Here is a 19,791-nt window from a genome sequence, read left to right as displayed (position 1 = left end):
TTATTCACTGCTTTAGCACACTCTGCCAACCCAGATGTCTCAGCCGTGTCTGAATCCTGGCTTAGGAAAACCACCAAAAACCCTGAAATCTCCATTGCTAACTATTACATTTTCCACCAAGATAGAACTGCCAAAGGGGGCGGTGTTGCAATCTACTGCAAAGATAGAAAGTAATACCGAACTCTGCAGGCTAAGTCTGTACCCAAACAATTTGAGCTTCTACTTCTAAAAATTCACCTTTCCAGAAACAAGTCTCTCACTGTTGCCGCTTGCTATAGACCTCCCTCTGCCCCCAGCTGTGCCCTCGATACTATATGTGAAATGATTTCCCCCATCTAGCTTCTGAGCTCCTGCTACTAGGGGACCTAAACTGGGACATGCTTAACACCCCGGCCATCCTACAAACTAAGCTTGATGCCCTCAATCTCACAGAAATGATCAATGAACCTACCAGGTACAACCCCAAATCAGTGAACACGGGAACCCTCATAGATGTCACCCTAACTAATTCGCCCTCCAAATACACCTCTGCTGTTTTCAATCAAGATCTCAGCGATCACTGCCTCATTGCCTGCATCCGTAATGGGTCTGCGACAAAACAACCACCCCTCATCACTGTCAAACGTTCCCTGAAACACTTCTGCGAGCAGGCCTTTCTAATCGACCTGGCCGGGGTATCCTGGAATGACATTGACCTCATCCTGTCAGTAGATGATGCCTGGCTATTCTTTAAAAGTGCCTTCCTCACCATCTTAAATAAGCATGCCCCTCTCAAAAAATGTAGATCTTGGAATAGATATAGTCCTTGGTTCACGCCAGACCTGTCTGCCCTTGACCAGCATAAAAACATCCTGTGGCGTTCTGCATTAGCATCGGATAGCCCCCGTGATATGCAACTTTTCAGGGAAGTTAGGAACAAATATACACAGGCAGTTAGAAAAGCTAAGGCAAGCTTTTTCAAACTGAAAGTTGCATCCTGTAGTACTAACTCAAAAAAGTTCTGGGACACTGTAAAGTCCATGGAGATTAAGAGCACCTCCTCCCAGCTGCCCACTGCTCTGAGGCTAGGAAACACTGTCACCACCGATAAATCCACTATAATTGAGAATTTCAAAAATAATTTCTCTACGGCTGGCCATGCTTTCCACATGGCTACCCCTACCCAGGTCAACTGCCCGGCACCCTCCACAGCAACCCGCCAAAGCCCCCACCCTTTCTCCTTTACCCAAATCCAGATAGCCGATGTTCTGAAAGAGCTGCAAAATCTGGACCCCTACAAAATCAACCGGGCTAGACAATCTGGACCCTCTCTTTCTAAAATGATTTGCCGAAATTGTTGCAACCCCTATTACTAGCCTGTTCAACTTCTCTTTCGTATCGTCTGAGATTCCCAAAGATTGGAAAGCTGCCGCGGTCATCCCCCTCTTCAAAGGGGGTGACAATCTAGACACAAACTGCTACAGACCTATATCTATCCTACCCTGTCTTTCTAAGGACTTCAAAAGCCAAGTTAACAGATTACTGACCATTTCGAATCCCACCATACCTTCTCAGCTATGTAATCTGGTTTCAGAGCTGGTCATAGGTGCACCTCAGCCACGCTCAAGGTTCTAAACGAAATCATAACCGCCATCGATAAGAGACATTACTGTGCAGCCGTATTCATCGACCTGGCCAAGGCTTTCGACTGTCAATCACAACATTCTTATTGGCAGACTCGACAGCCTTGGTTTCTCAAATGATTGCCTCGCCTGGTTTACCAACTACTTCTCTGATAGAGTTCAGTGTGTCAAATCGGAGGGCCTGTTGTCTGGACCTCTGATAGTCTCTATGGGTGTGCCACAGGGTTCAATTCTCAGGCCGACTCTCTTTTCTGTATACATCAATGATGTTGCTCTTGCTGCTGGTGATTCTCTGATCCACCTCTATGCAGACGACACCATTCTGTATACTTCTGGCCCCTCCTTGGACATTGTTAACTAACCTCCAGACAAGCTTCAATGCCATACAACTCTCCTTCCGTGGCCTCCAACTGCTCTTAAACGCAAGTAAAACTAAATGCATGCTTTTCAATCGATCGCTGCCCGCACCTGCTCGCCCATCCAGCATCACTACTCTGGACGGCAATGACTTAGAATACGTGGACAACTACAAATACCTGGGTGTCTGGTTAGACTGGAAACTCTCCTTCCAGACACATTAAGCATCTCAAATCCCAAAATTAAATCTAGAATCGGCTTCCTATATCGCAACAAAGCATCCTTCACTCATGCTGCCAAACATGCCCTCGTAAAACTGACCATCCTACTAATCCTCGACTTCGGTGATGTCATCTATAAAATAGCCTCCAACACTCTACTCAACAAACTGGATGCAGTCTATCACAGTGCCAGCCAATTCCTCCTTTGGTCGTCTTTCCTTCTAGTTCTCTGCTGCCCATGACTGGAACGAATTGCAAAATTCTCTGAAGCTGGAGACTCACATCTCCCTCACTAGCTTTAAGCACCAGCTGTCAGAACAGTTTACAGATCACTGCACCTGTACTTAGCCTATCTGTAAACAGCTAATCTATCTACCTACCTCATCCCCGTACTGGTATTTATTTATTTTGCTCCTTTGCACCCCAGTATCTCTACCTGCACATTAATCTTCTGTCGATCTACCATTCCAGTGTTTAATTGCATGTTGGACCCTCGACAACCACTGTGTTTATTATTATTAGACCCTGCTGGTCATTTATGAACATTTGAACATCTTGGCCATGTTCTGTTATAATCTCCACCCGGCACAGCCAGAAGAGGACTGGCCACCCCTCACAGCCTGGTTCCCATCTAGGTTTCTTCCTAGGTTTTGGCCTTTCTAGGGTGTTTTTCCGAGCCACCGTGCTTCTACACCTGCATTGCTTGCTGTTTGGGGTTTTAGGCTGGGTTTCTGTACAGCACTTTGAGATATCAGCTGATGTAAGAAGGGCTATATAAATACATTTGATTTGATTGTGATTTAGCAACACGGCACATTCAGTACAGTAGTTCCTATGTGATCATTTCAATAGCACAAATTGAACAGAGGGAGAGGGGGGAGAGAAAGGGGCAGAGAAAGAGGGAAAGAGGGAGAGAAAGAGGGGGAAAGAGAGTGAGAAAGAGGGGACGAGAGACAGAGAGGGAAGAGAGGGAGTGAGAGAGGGGGGAGAAGAGAGCGAGGGTGAGAGATGGGGAAGAGAGAGAGAGAGAGAGAGAGAGAAAGACAGAGGGAGAGAGACTGCTACCATCGAGTGAGATGCTCTGGGAATTTTGGAATACTCACTCTCTCAAAGCTCCCCCCCATGCTTCCCAGGCGACCTCTCATCTGGTTGGCGCCCTGAGGAGAGAAGAGATAAATATTATTGATGTAAATGTGTGAACTTTTTTGTGAGCCGCACGTTACATAACTGAACCGGATTTCAAACAGGTTCAATATTTTGCTGACGTGGAATATCAAAAACATGTCCCTAAGCCTGATAGCAATTGACACGTGAGTTCTCACATCAATTGGATAATTACAATATTCCACCCGAGGCCTCAAATGTGCCCTCACAAACATTTATACAACACAAAATCCATGTGTGTATAGTGCGTATGTTATCGTGTGTGTGTCTGAGCCTGTGTGTGTGTCGGGTCACAGTCCTTGCTGTTCTATAAGGTGCATTTTATTTTTATTTGACCTAATTTCACTGCTGCATGAGTTACTTGATGTGGAATAGAGTACCATATAGTCATGGCTCTATGTAGTACTGTGCGCCTCCCCTAGTCCGTTCTGGACTTGGACTGTGAAGAGACCTCTGGTGGCATGTCTTGTGGGGTATGCACGGGTGTCCGGGTGTAAGCACGGGTGTCAATACCTCTCATAGTGAATGATTTGTCCCAAATACAATGCTTTTAGTTTTTGAAATATTTAGGACTAACTTATTTCTTGGGCTCTGAATACTTTCTGAATGCACTGTATTCTACGGATATGCATTTACAATAGTAACAGATGGCAGCAAAGGTTTCAGATTCAAGGACACCCATTACAAAGAAAAAGACCAAGACAAGAAACAGGGTGAGACAAGACAGATATTTGGAACCCTTGAGAAGATATTCTCTAGGGATTTGATCAGATACAGAAAAAGACAGAAAGAGAAGGGCAGGGCAGGGAAGGAGGGGAAAGAGAGAAAGAGACTGGCTGATAGACAGAGAGCGAGAAAGACAGAGACAGTGAGGGAGACAGGACAGACTTAAAAGAGAGAGAGAGAAAGAGAACAATAAATAGAGACCTATAGATTAAAAGACAGAGATAGCCATAGTGGGAGTACCCGTGAGAAAATGTTCTCCAGTGAGCTGGTCAGCGAGCTCTTGGCCTTGTTCTTCAGGATGTCCAGTTTGAAGCGGCCGCCCGTCGCTGCTGTGCTGTCCGCTGGTGCGGTTGTGGTGTTGGGGGTTTTCTGGTACACACAGATAAAGGTCAAAGGTCAGAGGTTACGCCACTGTCGAAAACACTACAACAACCTGGTTCTATTTGGGGCAACAGTGCTGTTTAAATGCAGAGAAAAGAAAGTGTAAAAAATGTTTAAAAAAAAATTCGATCATAGCCCAAACCTGTACGATTCTGTGTATAACACAGAACTTGTGAACATAGTTACAAAGAACTTTCAGTAACACTTCATAATACCGTTCAGTAGAAACCATTTCTAAGGCATTCATAATGTTTCACATTAATCCTTATAAACCATTTACTCATCACCAGTCAGGTCTTTTTGCAGTCCCTAATCTAAAGTAATACTACCGGTCAAAACATTGACAACACCAAGGGTTTTTCTTTTTACTATTTTCTAAACTGTAGAATAATAGTGAAGACATCAATACTATGAACTAACACATTATGGAATGATGTGGTAACCCAAAAAGTGTTAAATTATACTTTTAGAGATTCTTCAAATAGCCACCCTAAGCCTTGATGACAGCTTTGTACACTCTTGGCATTCTCTCAACCAGATTCACCTGGAATGCTTTTCCAACAGTCTTGAAGGTGTTCCCACATATGTGACCAGATTCAGGAAACTACAGTGGTTCCTCCTTTAAAAGTTGCGAGCTTGCACCGCGGGACTTAGAGGTACCCAGCGTCACGGCTTCATTGCTCCAGACCACCACAAGGGGGAGTTAGAGCACTCATTATCCATTTGGGTCCCAAGGTTTTTATATGACCAATCATATTGAGTGGTTCCAATGATGAATTTGACGCAAGCCACCTGGTGACTTTCTTCAGCAAAGATGTCTGACAAAACATTACGGTGGAAGCAGATGTAAGTAGTTATAACGGCATAACGAGTCAAGTAAAAACTCTACAATTGAGAGAAATATGTTAGTTAATGTAGAGACAGACATATGTGCATATTTCTTTGTCATGAAGTTAATTTACGAAAATCACTATTTGGCAAGTTAGCTGACTAGCTAACATTAGCATAGCTAGTTAGCTAGTGTTATGACATGAGTATGAATGTGTAATGCATGTTGTTTAATGTTTTAGGGACTGCAAACCAGACTGTCGTCTTGTGAAACAATGGATGTAAAGAATCTAGCTAGCTAAAGCATTTACTGCAAATTGCAAACTGCTTGCCTTCTTATATTTGCCATGCAATTGCGCTGAAGTAACAAAGTCTAACTATTTATTTGCTTATTGTGTTGTGGAGGATTTAAAAAAAACTATGCCTATGGATGTATAGCTGGCTACAGTATGTTGCCGATCTGTGTATGGACCCTAAAACGTTTGGTATGAATATTAGTTCAGAACCTATCTATGAACCTCAGCTATCATAGTTGTTGTATCAACTTCAAGTCTGAATGGCATTAATGAAGCCTATGGATAGAGTTGAATATAATAATTTTATTGTGCCAAGGATGCAAGTCTTATATACATGTACCGGTACTGTAGTTATTACCACGCATGAGAACCCCCACATTGTGGCCTGTACATTGAATGTATTCACTGATCATGTACTCTTCCTTGGAAAATAACGGTGCGGTTCAGGTATGAATCTCAGACATTTTTCAATCATATCCAGGTGTATCAAACTCCATTCTTTGAATGATGCTGTGTTTACATGTATGTATTACAATTATACACTTAAACAGTGTTTACCACTCCTGCTCCTGGGACATCAATGATTACACATTGTAACTATGCAATAGACTGGAAAAATTATTTAAGTCAAGGCTGATTTGTAATTCATATATACAGAAATACACCCATGCCTATCTAACTCCCTTCATCTGCATTAATCTGAGGACACATGATAGTATTTCAATGAGATACTTAATTTCAACCAGTGGAGAATGTGAAACGCTTTATTGAAAGAAGTTCATTATCCAGGTGTTATAAATACATAATGCATTATAATTATGATAATTGTAATATTATATTATAAATACAAGTTCAATCTGTACTTCAATGCACATATGGTGTGCATTATAACATGAGAGGAAGAAAGAGGTGGTGGTGAGAAGGGGATGTAGAAGACAGAAAAGGAAAGGGGTAAAAGAGGAGCAGGGAAGACAGCATATGATTAATGAACCACAGTGCTATCCTAATATTCTCTCAGTTCATCAAAATTACATAAGAGTGCCTTGCGGTGTCTCCTAACAAGCCTTGGGCTCCCAGTCGGCCCAAAGGTTATCTTAAGAGCGGGTGAGGTGGAGATGACAGGACTGGCTTCCTCTCTTACATCAAAACATACCTGCAGACGAGAGACAAATGGATAGAGAGATACAGTTGAAGTCGGAAGTTTACATACACTGGTGGGAGTCATAAAAACTTGTTTTTCAACCACTACACAAATTACTTGTTAACAAACTATAGTTTTGGCAAGTTGGTTAGGACATTTACTTTGTGCATGACAAGTAATTTTTCCAACAATTGTTTACAGACCGATTATTTCACTTATAATTCACTGTATCACAATTCCAGTGGGTCAAAAGTTTACAGTCGTGGCCTAAAGTTTTGAGAATGACACAAATATTAATTTCCACAAAGTTTGCTGCTTCAGTGTCTAATTACTTGTGTCTGATGTTACTATGGAATGCTGAAGTATAATTATAAGCATTTCATAAGTGTCAAAGGCTTTTATTGACAATTACATGAAGTTGATGCAAAGTCAATATTTGCAGTGTTGACACTTCTTTTTCAAGACCTCTGCAATCCGCCCTGGCATGCTGTCAATTAACTTCTGGGCCACATCCTGACTGATGTCAGCCCATTCTTGCATAATCAATGCTTGGAGTTTGTCAGCATTTGTGGGTTTTTGTTTGTCCACCCGCCTCTTGAGGATTGACCACAAGTTCTCAATGAGATTAAAGTCTGGGGAGTTTCCTGGCCATGGACCCAAAATATCGATGTTTTGTTCCCTGAGCCACTTTGTTATCACTTTTTTGCCTTATGGCAAGGTGCTCCATCATGCTGGAAAATACATTGTTCGTCACCAAACTGTTCCTGGATGGTTGGGAGAAGTTGCTCTCGGAGAATGTGTTGGTACCATTCTTTATTCATGGCTGTGTTCTTAGGCAAAATTGTGAGTGAGCCCACTCCCTTGGCTGAGAAGCAAACCCACACATGAATGGTCTCAGGATGCTTTAACAATCAGAAAGGGGATTCATCAGAGAGAATGACTTTACCCCAGTCCTCAGCAGTCCAATCCCTGTACCTTTTGCAGAATATCAGTCTGTCCCTGATGTTTTTCCTGGAGAGAAGTGGCTTCTTTGCTGCCCTTCTTGACACCAGGCCATCCTCCAAAAGTCTTCGCCTCACTGTGCGTGCAGATGAACACACACCTGCCTGCTGCCATTCCTGACCAAGCTCTGTACTGGTGGTGCCCCGATCCCGCAACTGAACCGATCCCGCTTGCTGGACTTTCTTGGGCGCCCTGAAGCCTTCTTCACAACAATTGAAGGTCTTGATGATCCGATAAATGGTTGACTTAGGTGCAATCTTACTGGAAGCAATATCCTTGCCTGTGAAGCACTTTTTGTTCAAAGCAATGATGTTTCCTTGCAGGTAACCATAGTTGACAGAGGAAGAACAATGATTCCAAGCACCGCCCTCCTTTTGAAGCAGTCTGTTATTCAAACTCAATCAGCATGACAGAGTGATCTCCAGCCTTGTCCTCGTCAACACTCACACCTGTGTTAACGAGAGAATCACTGACATGATGTCAGCTGGTCCTTTTGTGGCAGGGCTGAAATGCAGAATAAATATTTTTGGGGAATTCAGTTAATTTGCATGGCGAAGAGGGACTTTGCAATTAATTGCAATTCATCTGATCACTCTTCATAACATTCTGGAGTATATACAAACTGCCATCATACAAAATGAGGCAGAAGACTTTGTGAAAATTAATATTTGTGTCATTCTCAAAACGACAATCACGACTGTACATACTCCAAGTTGATTGTGCCATTTAACAGCTTGGAAAATTCCAGAAAATTATGTCATGCCTTTAGAAAAATCTGATAGGCAAATTTACATAATTTGAGTCAATTGGAGGTGTACCTGTGGATGTATTTCAAGGCCTACCTTCACACTCAGTGCCTCTTGGCTTGACATCATGGGAAAATCAAAGGCAATCAGCCAAGAAAAAAATGTAGACCCCCACAAGTCTGGTTCATCCTTGGGAGCAATTTCCAAAAGCTTGAAGGTACCACGTTTGTCTGTACAAAAAATAATACACAAGTAGAGTGGGGCAAAAAAGTATTTAGTCAGCCACCAATTGTGCAAGTTCTCCCACTTAAAAAGTTGAGGCCTGTCATTTTCATCATAGGTACACTTCAACTATGACAGACAAAATGAGAAGAAAAAAAATCCAGAAAATCATTTTTAATGAATTTATTTGCAAATTATGGTGGAAAATAAGTATTTGGTCACCTACAAACAAGCTAGATTTCTGGCTCTCACAGACCTGTAACTTCTTCTTTAAGAGGCTCCTCTGTCCTCCACTCCTTACCTGTATTAATGGCACCTGTTTGAACTTGTTATCAGTATAAAAGACACCTGTCCACAACCTCAAACAGTTACACTCCAAACTCTACTATGGCCAAGACCAAAGAGCTGTCAAAGGACACCAGAAACAAAATTGTGGACCTGCACCAGGCTGGGAAGACTACATCTGCAATAGGTAAGCAGCTTGGTTTGAAGAAATCAACTGTGGGAGCAATTATTAGGAAATGGAAGACATACAAGACCACTGATAATCTCCCTCGATCTGGGGCTCCACGCAAGATCTCACCCTGTGGGGTCAAAATGATCACGAGAACGGTGAGCAAAAATCCCAGAACCACACGGGGGGACCTAGTGAATGACCTGCAGAGAGCTGGGACCAAAGTAACACACTACGCCGCCAGGGACTCAAATCCTGCAGTGCCAGACGTGTCCCCCTGCTTAAGCCAGTACATGTCCAGGCCCATCTGAAGTTTGCTAGAGAGCATTTGAATGATCCAGAAGAAGATTGGGAGAATGTCATATGGTCAGATGAAACCAAAATATAACTTTTTGGTAAAAACTCAACTCGTCGTGTCTGGACAAAGAATGCTGAGTTGCATCCAAAGAACACCATACCTACTGTGAAACATGGGGGTGGAAACATCATGCTTTGGGGCTGTTTTTCTGCAAAGGGACCAGGACGACTGATCCGTGTAAAGGAAAGAATGAATGGGGCCATGTATCGTGAGATTTGAGTGAAAACCTCCTTCCATCAGCAAGGGCATTGAAGATGAAACGTGGCTGGGTCTTTCAGCATGACAATGATCCCAAACACATCGCCGGGCAACGAAGGAGTGGCTTCATAAGAAGCATTTCAAGGTCCTGGAGTGGCCTAGCAAGTCTCAACCCCATAGAAAATCTTGGAGGGAGTTGAAAGTCCATGTTGCCCAGCAACAGCCCCAAAACATCACTGCTCTAGAGGAGATCTGCATGGAGGAATGGGCCAAAAGACCAGCAAGTGTGTGAAAACCTTGTGAAGACTTACAGAAAACATTTGACCTTTGTCATTGCCAACAAAGGGTAAAAACTAAGTATTGAGATAAACTTTTGTTATTGACCAAATACTTATTTTCCACCGTAATTTGAAAAATCCTACAATGTGATTTTCTGGAGAGAAAAAAATCTAATTCTGTCTGTCATAGTTGAAGTGTACCTATGATGAAAATTACAGGCCTCTCTCATCTTTTTAAGTGGGAGAACTTGCACAATTGGTGGATGACTAAATACCTTTTGCCCCACTGTATAAACACCATGAGACCACGTAGCCATCATACCGCTCAGAAAGGAGACACGTTCTGTCTCCTAGAGATGAACGTACTTTGCTGCGAAAAGTGCCAATAAATCCCAGAACAACAGCAAAGGACCTTGTGACGATGCTGGAGGAAACAGGTACAAAAGTATCTATCTCCACAGTAAAACGAGTCTTATATCGACATAACCTTAAAGGCCGCTCAGCAAGGAAGAAGCCATTGCTCCAAAACCGCCATAAAAAAGGCCAGATTACAGTATGCAACTGCACATGGGGAAAAATATTGTACTTTTTGGAGAAATATCCTCTGGTCTGATGAAACAAAGATAGAACTGCTTGGCCATAATGACCATCCTTATGTTTGGAGGAAAAAGGGGGATGCTTGCAAGCCGAAGAACACCATCTCAACTGTGAAGCACGGGTTGGCAGCATCATGTTGTGGGGGTGCTTTGCTGCAGGAAGGACTGGTGCACTTCACAAAATAGATGGCGTCATGAGGAAGAAGAATTATGTGGATATATTGAAGCAACGTCTCAAGACATCAGTCGGGAAGTTAAAGCTTGGTCGCAAATGGGTCTTCCAAATGGACAATGACCCCAAGCATACTTTCAAAGTTGTGGCAAAATGGCTTAAGGACAACAAAGTCAAGGTATTGGAGTGAACATCACAAAGCCCTGACCTCAATCCTATAGACAATTTGAGGGCAGAACTGAAAAAGCATGTGCGAGCAAGGAGGCTTTCCAACCTGACTCAGTTCCACCAGCTCTGTCAGGAGGGCCGCCTAATTTGCTAGAATTTTACGTAATTATGTCATAACATTGAAGGTTGTGCAATGTAACAGGAATATTTAGACTTATGGATGCCACCCGTTAGACAAAATACGGAACGGTTCCGTATTTCACTGAAAGAATAAACGTCTTGTTTTCGAGATGATAGATTCCAGATTCGACCATATTAATGACCGAAGGCTCGTATTCCTCTGTGTTATTATGTTATAACTAAGTCTATGATTTGATAGAGCAGTCTGACTGAGCGGTGGTAGGCAGCAGCAGGCTCGTAAGCATTCATTCAAACAGTACTTTTGTGCGTTTTGCCAGCAGCTCTTCGCAATGTTTTAAGTATTGCGCTGTTTATGACTTCAAGCCTATCAACTCCCGAGATTAGGCTGGTGTAACCGATGTGAAATGGCTAGCTAGTTAGTGGGGTGCGTGCTAATAGCGTTTCAAACGTCACTCGCTCTGAGACTTGGAGTGGTTGTTCTCCTTGCTCTGCATGGGTAACGCTGCTTCGAGGGTGGCTGTTGTCGATGTGTTCCTGGTTCGAGCCCAGGTAGGAGCGAGGAGAGGGACGGAAGCTATGCTGTTACACTGGCAATACTAAAGTGCCTATAAGAACATCCAATAGTCAAAGGTTAATGAAATACAAATGGTATAGATAGAAATAGTCCTATAATTCCTGTAATAACTACAACCTACAACTTCTTACCTGGGAATATTGAAGACTCATGTTAAAAGGAACCACCAGCTTTCATATGTTCTCATGTTCTGAGCAAGGAACGTAAATATTAGCTCTATTACATAGCACATATTGCACTTTTACTTTCTTCTCCAACATTTAGTTTTTGCATTATTTAAACCAAATTTAACATGTTTCATTATTTATTTGAGGCTACATTTATTTTATTGATGTATTATATTAAGTTAAAATAAGTGTTCATTCAGCATTGTTGTAATTGTCATTATTACAAATAAATAAATACAATTTTTTTTTTTTTTTAATCATCTGATTAATCGGTATCGACTTTTTTGGTCCTCCAATAATCGGTATCGTCGTTGAAAAATCAATCGGTCGACCTCTACTCGGGATATAGAATAAATTGGAACAAGAGCGAATTAATACCCATAAGATTGCAAACTCCTCTTGGTTAGACCTTCTTCCATTTAAGTTAACTTCAGACAAATTTACTTATCTAGATATTGTAGGCACCAAATATTTAAAAGAGAATTTTCCCTCTCTGATGCAAAAACTCAAGGCAAACATAGTATTTTGGAGAATTCTCCCAATTTCCCTGCTTGGAAGAATTAATTCCATTAAAATTGTCTTCCTCCCATAACCACTTGACCTATTCCAGAACATCCTGGTATTCATACCTAAATCTTTTCATAAACAACTGGACTCAATTACCAATCCATTCATCTGGGATAATAAAACACACAGGATAGGTAAAAAACACCTCGGTATGTACAAGATGGAAGGATTGTCTCTCCCAAATGTAATATTTTACTGTTAAGCTGCTAACCTCCATGCTGTTATGTTTGGCTGGATGACACACCTCTGTCATCCAGCTGGTTAAGTATGGAGCGTAAGGAATGCCACCCCTTCTCTATTGGCGCTGTGATTTTGTCCTGTGGCAATTAGGAGATGTCACTTTATCCTAACAATCCTGTAGGGGCCTTCCAAGTGGCACAGTGGTCTAAGGCACTGCATCGCAGTTGCTAGCTGTGCAACTAGAGACCCCGGTTCGAGACCAGGAGACCCATGGGGTGGCGCACAATTGGCAAAATTCGGGTCATTCGGGTTAGGGGAGGGTTTGGCTGGCAGGGATGTCCTTGTCCCATCGCGCTCTAGTGACTCCTGTGGCGGGCCAGGCACATGCACGCTGATACGGTCGCCAGGTGTACGGTGTTTCCTCCTACACATTGGTGTGGCTTGCTTCCAGGTTACGCGGGCATTGTGTCAAAAAGCAGTGCGGCTTGGTTGTGTTTCGGGGGACGCATGGCTCTCGACCTTCGCCACACCTGAGGATGTTGTAATCAGCAATATCAATCCGGGATCTCTGTGAGAACCAAAATATCCGGGCTCGTGTCATGCACCCAGATATCAAGAAGGTCCATCTTTGACATCAAACGCCGAACATTGATATGTAATAGCATATACATGATTTGAAAGCAGCAGAGTATCCATATTTATTATATTTTAAATAATACCTTCTCAATTGGGCAGTAACAGAGCTAACAGTGCAATTAAACTTCATGGTCACAAGACTATTACTGACAATACCCCTGGGAACATGTAATAATATCTATAGCAGTACGATGATGTTGTGAAACAGAGGAAATTGGAAGAATAACCTGAGCAGGGGTTGGGCTGTTTTTGAGTCAATGCTTTAAAAGATCCTCCTTAATGTTGGCCAAGATAACTTTTGCCCCTTTCATATAGAACTCACCACCTGGATTCAGTCTTATGTAGCAAAATTTGAAATTGTGCTTTTTACATTGGATAAAAGTAGAGACTCAGAGCTACAAAATGGTAGATCATACATTGCAGTTGAGGAACAATGGGAAAGTAATTCTGCTTTGAAAGTTGATCAACTTGTAAACTCACTTCTGAGAAAATGGCCTTTGAATGTTTTTCTATCTAGTGAACAGCTCTTTGTCTACATCCATTCAGCATCGTTCACACACTCTTAAGCTTTAGCCCCACCCATCTCGTTTCGCTCTCGGAGCGCACAATTGACGCTCTGACCGATGATTTGTTTACCTCTGGATAACATGACAAACAGCCGAACCAGCTCTGCTGACAACAATTTCATTACGCTTTTGGCAGACGTTTACTGACACTGGCCAAATTCAACAGGTGTTGTACACACGTTATGTAACTTTTTACAGACAGATATACTCCTCAGATATGGAGGTCCTGGGATGGCGTGGTTAGGTTGTGAGGCCGGTTGGACGTACTGCCAAATTCTCTAAAACAACAGTTTATGGTAGAGAAATTAAATTAAATTATCTTGGCAACAGCTCTGGTGGACATTCCTGCAGTCAGCATGCCAATTGCACGCTCACTCAAAACTTGAGACATCTGTGGCATTATGTTGTGTGACAAAATGCACATTTATTGTTCCCAGCACAAGGTGCCCTGTGTAATGATCATGCTGTTTAATCAGCTTCTTGATATTCCACACTTGTCAGGTGGATGGATTATCTTGGCAAAGGAGAAATGCTCACTAACAGGGATGTAAACCCATTTGTGCAAAATATTTGAGAGGAGTAAGCTTTTTGTGCTTATAGAACATGTTTGGGATTCTTTATTTCAGCTCCTGAAACATGGGACCAACCCCTTTACATGTTGCGTTTATATTTTTGTTCAGTGTAGTAAGCAAGCAGGAATGTAGTAGTAAAATAAAGATGGTTGACCACTGAACGGCGGTCAAATAACTTGACCGCTAGTAAACCACCGCATAAAAAAAATTGACACTCGACTGGGGAATTTGATACTACCATCGGAGTTTACATGCATTTATGCTCCTCTATTATCCCTGTATCAGCACAGAGGCAGTAAAAGCTCTGCAAGACTAGAGGTCTGTAGCGGTTCAACTTGCTCTCCTAGAGCCCTGAGAGTGAGCTCCCTAGAAGAGGGTTTGAGGTTTCTAGTTTTGTCTCAATATACTGCCTGAACATTGAGGACTCCATTCAACTGACTGTGTTCTCCACTGCTGTTAACAAACCGGGAAAAGGCCACGGAGAGCTGGTCATAAACTTTCATGGGCCACTGTGAGTCAGAGAATGGGTGACTGAGTGAGTGACAGGAAAGTAAGAGAGGCAGGGAGAGAAGAGAGATCGAGCAAGACAGAATGAGAGAAGAGAGAGATGGGGTTACTCTGCATGTGACATTACAGGATGTGCTGTTGGTCTCCCACACTATAGTTTAAACTATGGAGGTCAAATGGGCCTGCTGATTGACAGACAGGTTGAACCTATAGGCAGGTCTATAGTACAAGTGAGGGAATAGTACCAGTTGGGCTTCTCCGATGTGGAGGTGGGATTTCTGCTTGGTTCCACATAGCTGGCGGAGGTGGAGAATCACCAGCTCATTCTCTTCCTGGTCCGACACAGGCTTCATTCTCTATAGGGACGAATACATATTTTAGTAAATCCATCCATCAGCCAAATGTATTTATAAGTCCCTTTTTTACATCAGCAGTTTTTACAAAGTGATTTTACATTAACTCTGCATAGATTCCAAAGGGCAAAGCAAAAGCGAGAGAAAAAACTAAATCCAAGAAAGAAAAAAAACAAGGGAGTAGCCTGGCTCAGAGGGGTGACAGAATCTGTTCTAGCTGGGCCACGACTCATTGCTTGATTGATAAGATTTCTATTATCGCTGCTCTCATTCTTTCCATGGAGGATCTGATTAAGAAACATAGTACTATTAATTGTCAAAATAGATTCTAAGAACAATCATTATCTTCAGTCTCACAGTCCTTATCAGACCTAGGTTCAAATACTTATTGAAGTCTTTCAGATTTAGCCTGCCTGGAGTTCCAGAGGAGCACGGTTTGTAACTATTCTAATGGTTAATTGTGCCAGACAAGCTCAATGAAGCACCTATAAAGGATTTGAAATTATTTTAAATGGTATTTGAATCTAAGCCTGGTCCTTACCTGAACTCGCTCAAAGATGTCGACCTGTTCGTTATCAGTCAGTTGAGAGAGGTACTTCTGGATGGCCAGCTTGGCCCTGGGAGGATACAGACCTGGATTCACACACACAGGAACCAAATTAATTGCCATTTAAGCCCCCCCCAAAAAATAGAATAGACTGGGAAGAGGAGAATTGAATGGAGCACACAACCAACTGGGTCGACTGATGGTGAGATATGCAAAGACAGTGTTTTCAAACTCAAAATGTGGAGCTACTTTTTCTAAGAAACTGAGGTAGAAAAATGATCTGACTCAAAAGTGATTCAAACTGCAAGCCCTATTGATTTGACAGAGAAGCTGAAATGTAGTGTGCTTGGGAGTCTTTTCTCATTTGATAACATGAAGGTTGAATAAATGGTAATGCACTGCTTATGAATGGATTATGACTGCGGCATTAAGTCCTCCTGTAGGTATAGCCTTCAAATAAAAAGGAACTTTCTAATCTGTATTTGGAAAGATAATTGATTTAGCTTTTATTGTCTCCTTCCCCTGTGCTGTCATATTTTTGGTTATTTTGAAAGCAAAAAAAAAGCTGTCTTCAAAAAAAGTGTTCACACCCCTTGACTTATTCCACATGTTGTTGTGTTACAGCCTGAGATTGTGTGTCACAAGCCTACACACAATATCCCATAATGTTAAAGTGGAATTATGGTTTTAGATTATGTTAAAAAATTAAAAAAACTGAAATGTCAATAAGTATTCAACTCCTTTGTTATTTATGGCAAGCATGAATCGCATTATAAGTTGAGAGTTTAACATGATTTTTGAATGACTACCTCATCTCTGTACCAACCACACACATACGATTATATGTAAGGTCCCTCAGTCGAGCAGTGCCTTGCAAAGAAGGGCACCTATTGGTAGATGGGTAAAACAATTATTTTAAAAAGCAGACTGTGGCAGACGGCAGGGAGAAGTGAGGGGAGTAGTTATTGAAGGGAGATATCTTGCAGCCCGCTGGCTCCACCCGAGGCTTATATGGACTTCCTGCCCCAATGAGGCGAGCCTTGTGGATCATTAAGCCAGCTTGTGCGGCCTGCACAAAGGGGCAGAGAACGGAGAGGGAAGCGTGTGTTATGAAGAGAGATAAATATCTGTGTGATTATCCGTTGTGACCTGGACTGTCCGATTACCCCCACTGTGTACCAAACCGGTTTGGCTGAAGACCAGAGTTTAAGGATTACCCCTGGAGAACGGAACGGACAAAGAGAACGGATTGTGGACTGTGAAATGGCTGGTGATTTCCCCCTTTTCCCCAGTGTGCAAAACTCCCCATTTGCATTCCAGTTGTGCTCCTTGTGTGTGTTTGGTTATTGAACTTGGTGACGTGGAAACCCCACACCCTTGAACCTGCTACAAGACAATGAATATCCCTTTGAGCATGGTGTAGTTATTAATTACACTTTGGATGGTGTATCAATATACCCAGTAACTACAAAGATACAGGCATCCTTCCTAACTGATGCCGGAGAGGAAACCACTCAGGGGTTTCACCACGAGGCCAATGGTGACTTTAAAACAGTTAGAGTTGAATTGCTGATAGGAGAACTACAAAATTGTAGTTACTCCATACTACTAACCTAAATGACAGAGTGAAAAAAGGAAGCCTACATATTCCAAGACATGCATCCTGTTAGTAAGGCACTAAAGCAAAACTGCAACAAATTAGAAATTAATGTTAAGTCCTGAATACAATCCGGTATGTTTGGGGCAAATCAAAAAACACATCACTGAGTACTACTCTTCGTATTTTCAAGCATGGTGGTGGCTGCATTATGTTATGGGTATGCTCAACATCGGCAAGGACTAGGGAGCTTTTTGGGATAAAAATAAATGGAAAGAGCTAAGAACAGGCAAAATCCTAGAGGAAAACATGGTTCAATCTGCTTTCCAACAGCCACTGGGAGACAAATTCACTTTTCAGCAGGACAATAACCTAAAACACAAGGCCAAATATACACTGGAGTTGCTTACCAAAATGACATTGAATGTTCCTGACTGGCCTAGTTACAGTTTTGACTTAAATCGTCTTGAAAATGTCTTAAATGTCTTTCATGCAATGATCAACAACCAACTTCACAGAGCTTGAAGAAATTTTTAAAGAATAATGTGCAAATATTGTACAATCCAGGTGTGCAAAGCTCTTAGAGATTTATCCAGAAAGACTCACAGCTGTAATCACTGCCGAAGGTGATTCAAACATGGGGTTGAATACTTATCTAATCAAGATACAGTATATTAGTGTGTTAGAATTTTTCTTCCACTTTGACAGAGTATTTTGTGTAGATCACTGACAAAAAATACAATTAAATCCATTTTAATCCCACCTTGTAACACAACAAAATGTGGGGAAAAGGTCAAGGGGTGTGAATACTTTCTGAAGGCACTGTAATAGATCCAGTAGACAGTGGCGTACCCTCAATCCTCTCGCAGAGTTTGTGCAGGTCGTGCATAGGGCAGGCCTCGCACAGCTTGACCTGTGTCTTGGCGCTCTGCAGAGCTGCTGCCGTACTGAAGGCCTGCTTCAGCGTAAGCATCACCTCATCCACCTATAGGCACACACACATACACACACACACACAGCAGTCTAACTCCACTTACAGCAATCAACAATTTGGATTCCTAGCATTCCACAGAACCATTCCTCCAGGCTATTTCAGAACCCAATACATTATGACCAATGTTTTGTGATACTGGTAGGCCTACAGTAGATTTAGTTGCGCATTACAGCTTTAGTTAAACATATAGTAACAACAAGGTATATAATAGCAACAATTCAAACACATTATGTGGCCCAAGCAGGAAGCAAACTCACAACCATGCTAAAATGGTTCTCCATCTCCAGATAGTGAATGTGCAAGCTCAGCCCTTCAGTAAGACCCATGATTGAAATATTCAACTAATCAACACCTTCTCTCTGGACCCTAATTAGCTAATTTGATTGTGTTGCTGCAGGGTTGGATCAAAACTCTGCATATGGGGAACCCTGCTCTAATGAACTGAGCCATTGGAACCACAAGGAGTCAGTCAGGGACCAATTTGAATTTGTATTTATTATGGATCCCAATTAGCTGTTGCAAAGCCAGCAGCTACTCTTCCTGGAGTCCGGCAAAATGAAGGCAGTTAAACAACTTACAATACATTCATCACAGATTTCACAACACACTAAGCGTGTGCCCTCAGGCTCCAACTTCACTTCAACATAAAATCCATGTGTACGTGTGTATAGTGAGTATGATATCGTGTGTGTACGCATGTGTCTATGCCTATTTTCCTAAGTCCCTCTTTGTGGCACCTGACCACACTATTGAACAGTAGTCCAAGTGCGACAAAACTAGAGCCTGTAGGACCTGCCTTGTTGACAGGTCTGTTAATTAAGTTGAGTTGCGCATATTATGGACAATGACAGTTGCTCAATTTCCACATTATTTAATACAGTATGTAGTTGAGGTTTCGCTTTTAGTGAATGATTTGTCCCAAATACATATTTAGCGGTAACTTATTCCTTGCCACCCATTCTAAAACTAATTGCAGCTCTTTGTTAATTGTTGCTGTCATTTCAGTTGTTGTAGTAGCTGACATGTATAGTGTTGAGTCATCTGCATACAGACACTCTGGCTTTACTCAAAACCAGTGGCATGTCGTTAAAAAAGATTGAAAAAAGTAAGGGGCATAGACAGCTGCCCTGGGGAATTGATGATTCTACCTGGATTATTTTGAAGAGGCTTCCATTAAAGAACACCCTCTGTGTTCTTTTAGACAGGTAACTCTTTATCCACAATATAGCAGGGGATGTAAAGCCATAACACATACGTTTTTCCAGCAGCAGACTATGATTGATAATGTCAAATGAGATGTACACAGGGAGTGTGCAGTGGGAGGAGCTAGCCAATACTCACCAGGGATTCGCTGGCACACTGGAAGACGTAGCACACATACTGGCCCGGACCAGTCTCCCCCGGGTCGCGAAAGATAAACCCAAAGTGGTCCGTCTTGTTTATACCCTGAGCAAACCGCA

At 42.2% G+C, this 19,791-nt stretch overlaps 1 protein-coding gene across 2 annotated transcripts in view; it reads right to left on the bottom strand.

The window, feature by feature from the left end:
• The window catches only part of tbc1d4 (TBC1 domain family, member 4), a 128,874-nt gene that overhangs the window by 48,990 nt on the left and 60,093 nt on the right, over positions 1-19,791 (bottom strand). For both annotated transcript variants that reach the window (XM_020462295.2, XM_020462296.2), the window contains exons 6-11: positions 19,673-19,777; positions 18,190-18,322; positions 15,735-15,826; positions 15,086-15,196; positions 4,331-4,459; positions 3,304-3,357 (exon numbers count right to left, since the gene is read on the bottom strand). In XM_020462295.2, the coding sequence (XP_020317884.1) occupies positions 3,304-3,357; positions 4,331-4,459; positions 15,086-15,196; positions 15,735-15,826; positions 18,190-18,322; positions 19,673-19,777 (624 nt within the window). The remainder of the gene's footprint in view (positions 1-3,303; positions 3,358-4,330; positions 4,460-15,085; positions 15,197-15,734; positions 15,827-18,189; positions 18,323-19,672; positions 19,778-19,791) is intronic.

The sequence above is a fragment of the Oncorhynchus kisutch genome, linkage group LG26 (genome assembly GCF_002021735.2).
Source record: "Oncorhynchus kisutch isolate 150728-3 linkage group LG26, Okis_V2, whole genome shotgun sequence".
Classification (NCBI taxonomy): domain Eukaryota; kingdom Metazoa; phylum Chordata; class Actinopteri; order Salmoniformes; family Salmonidae; genus Oncorhynchus; species Oncorhynchus kisutch.
This window is presented reverse-complemented; position numbering and strand designations above follow the sequence as displayed.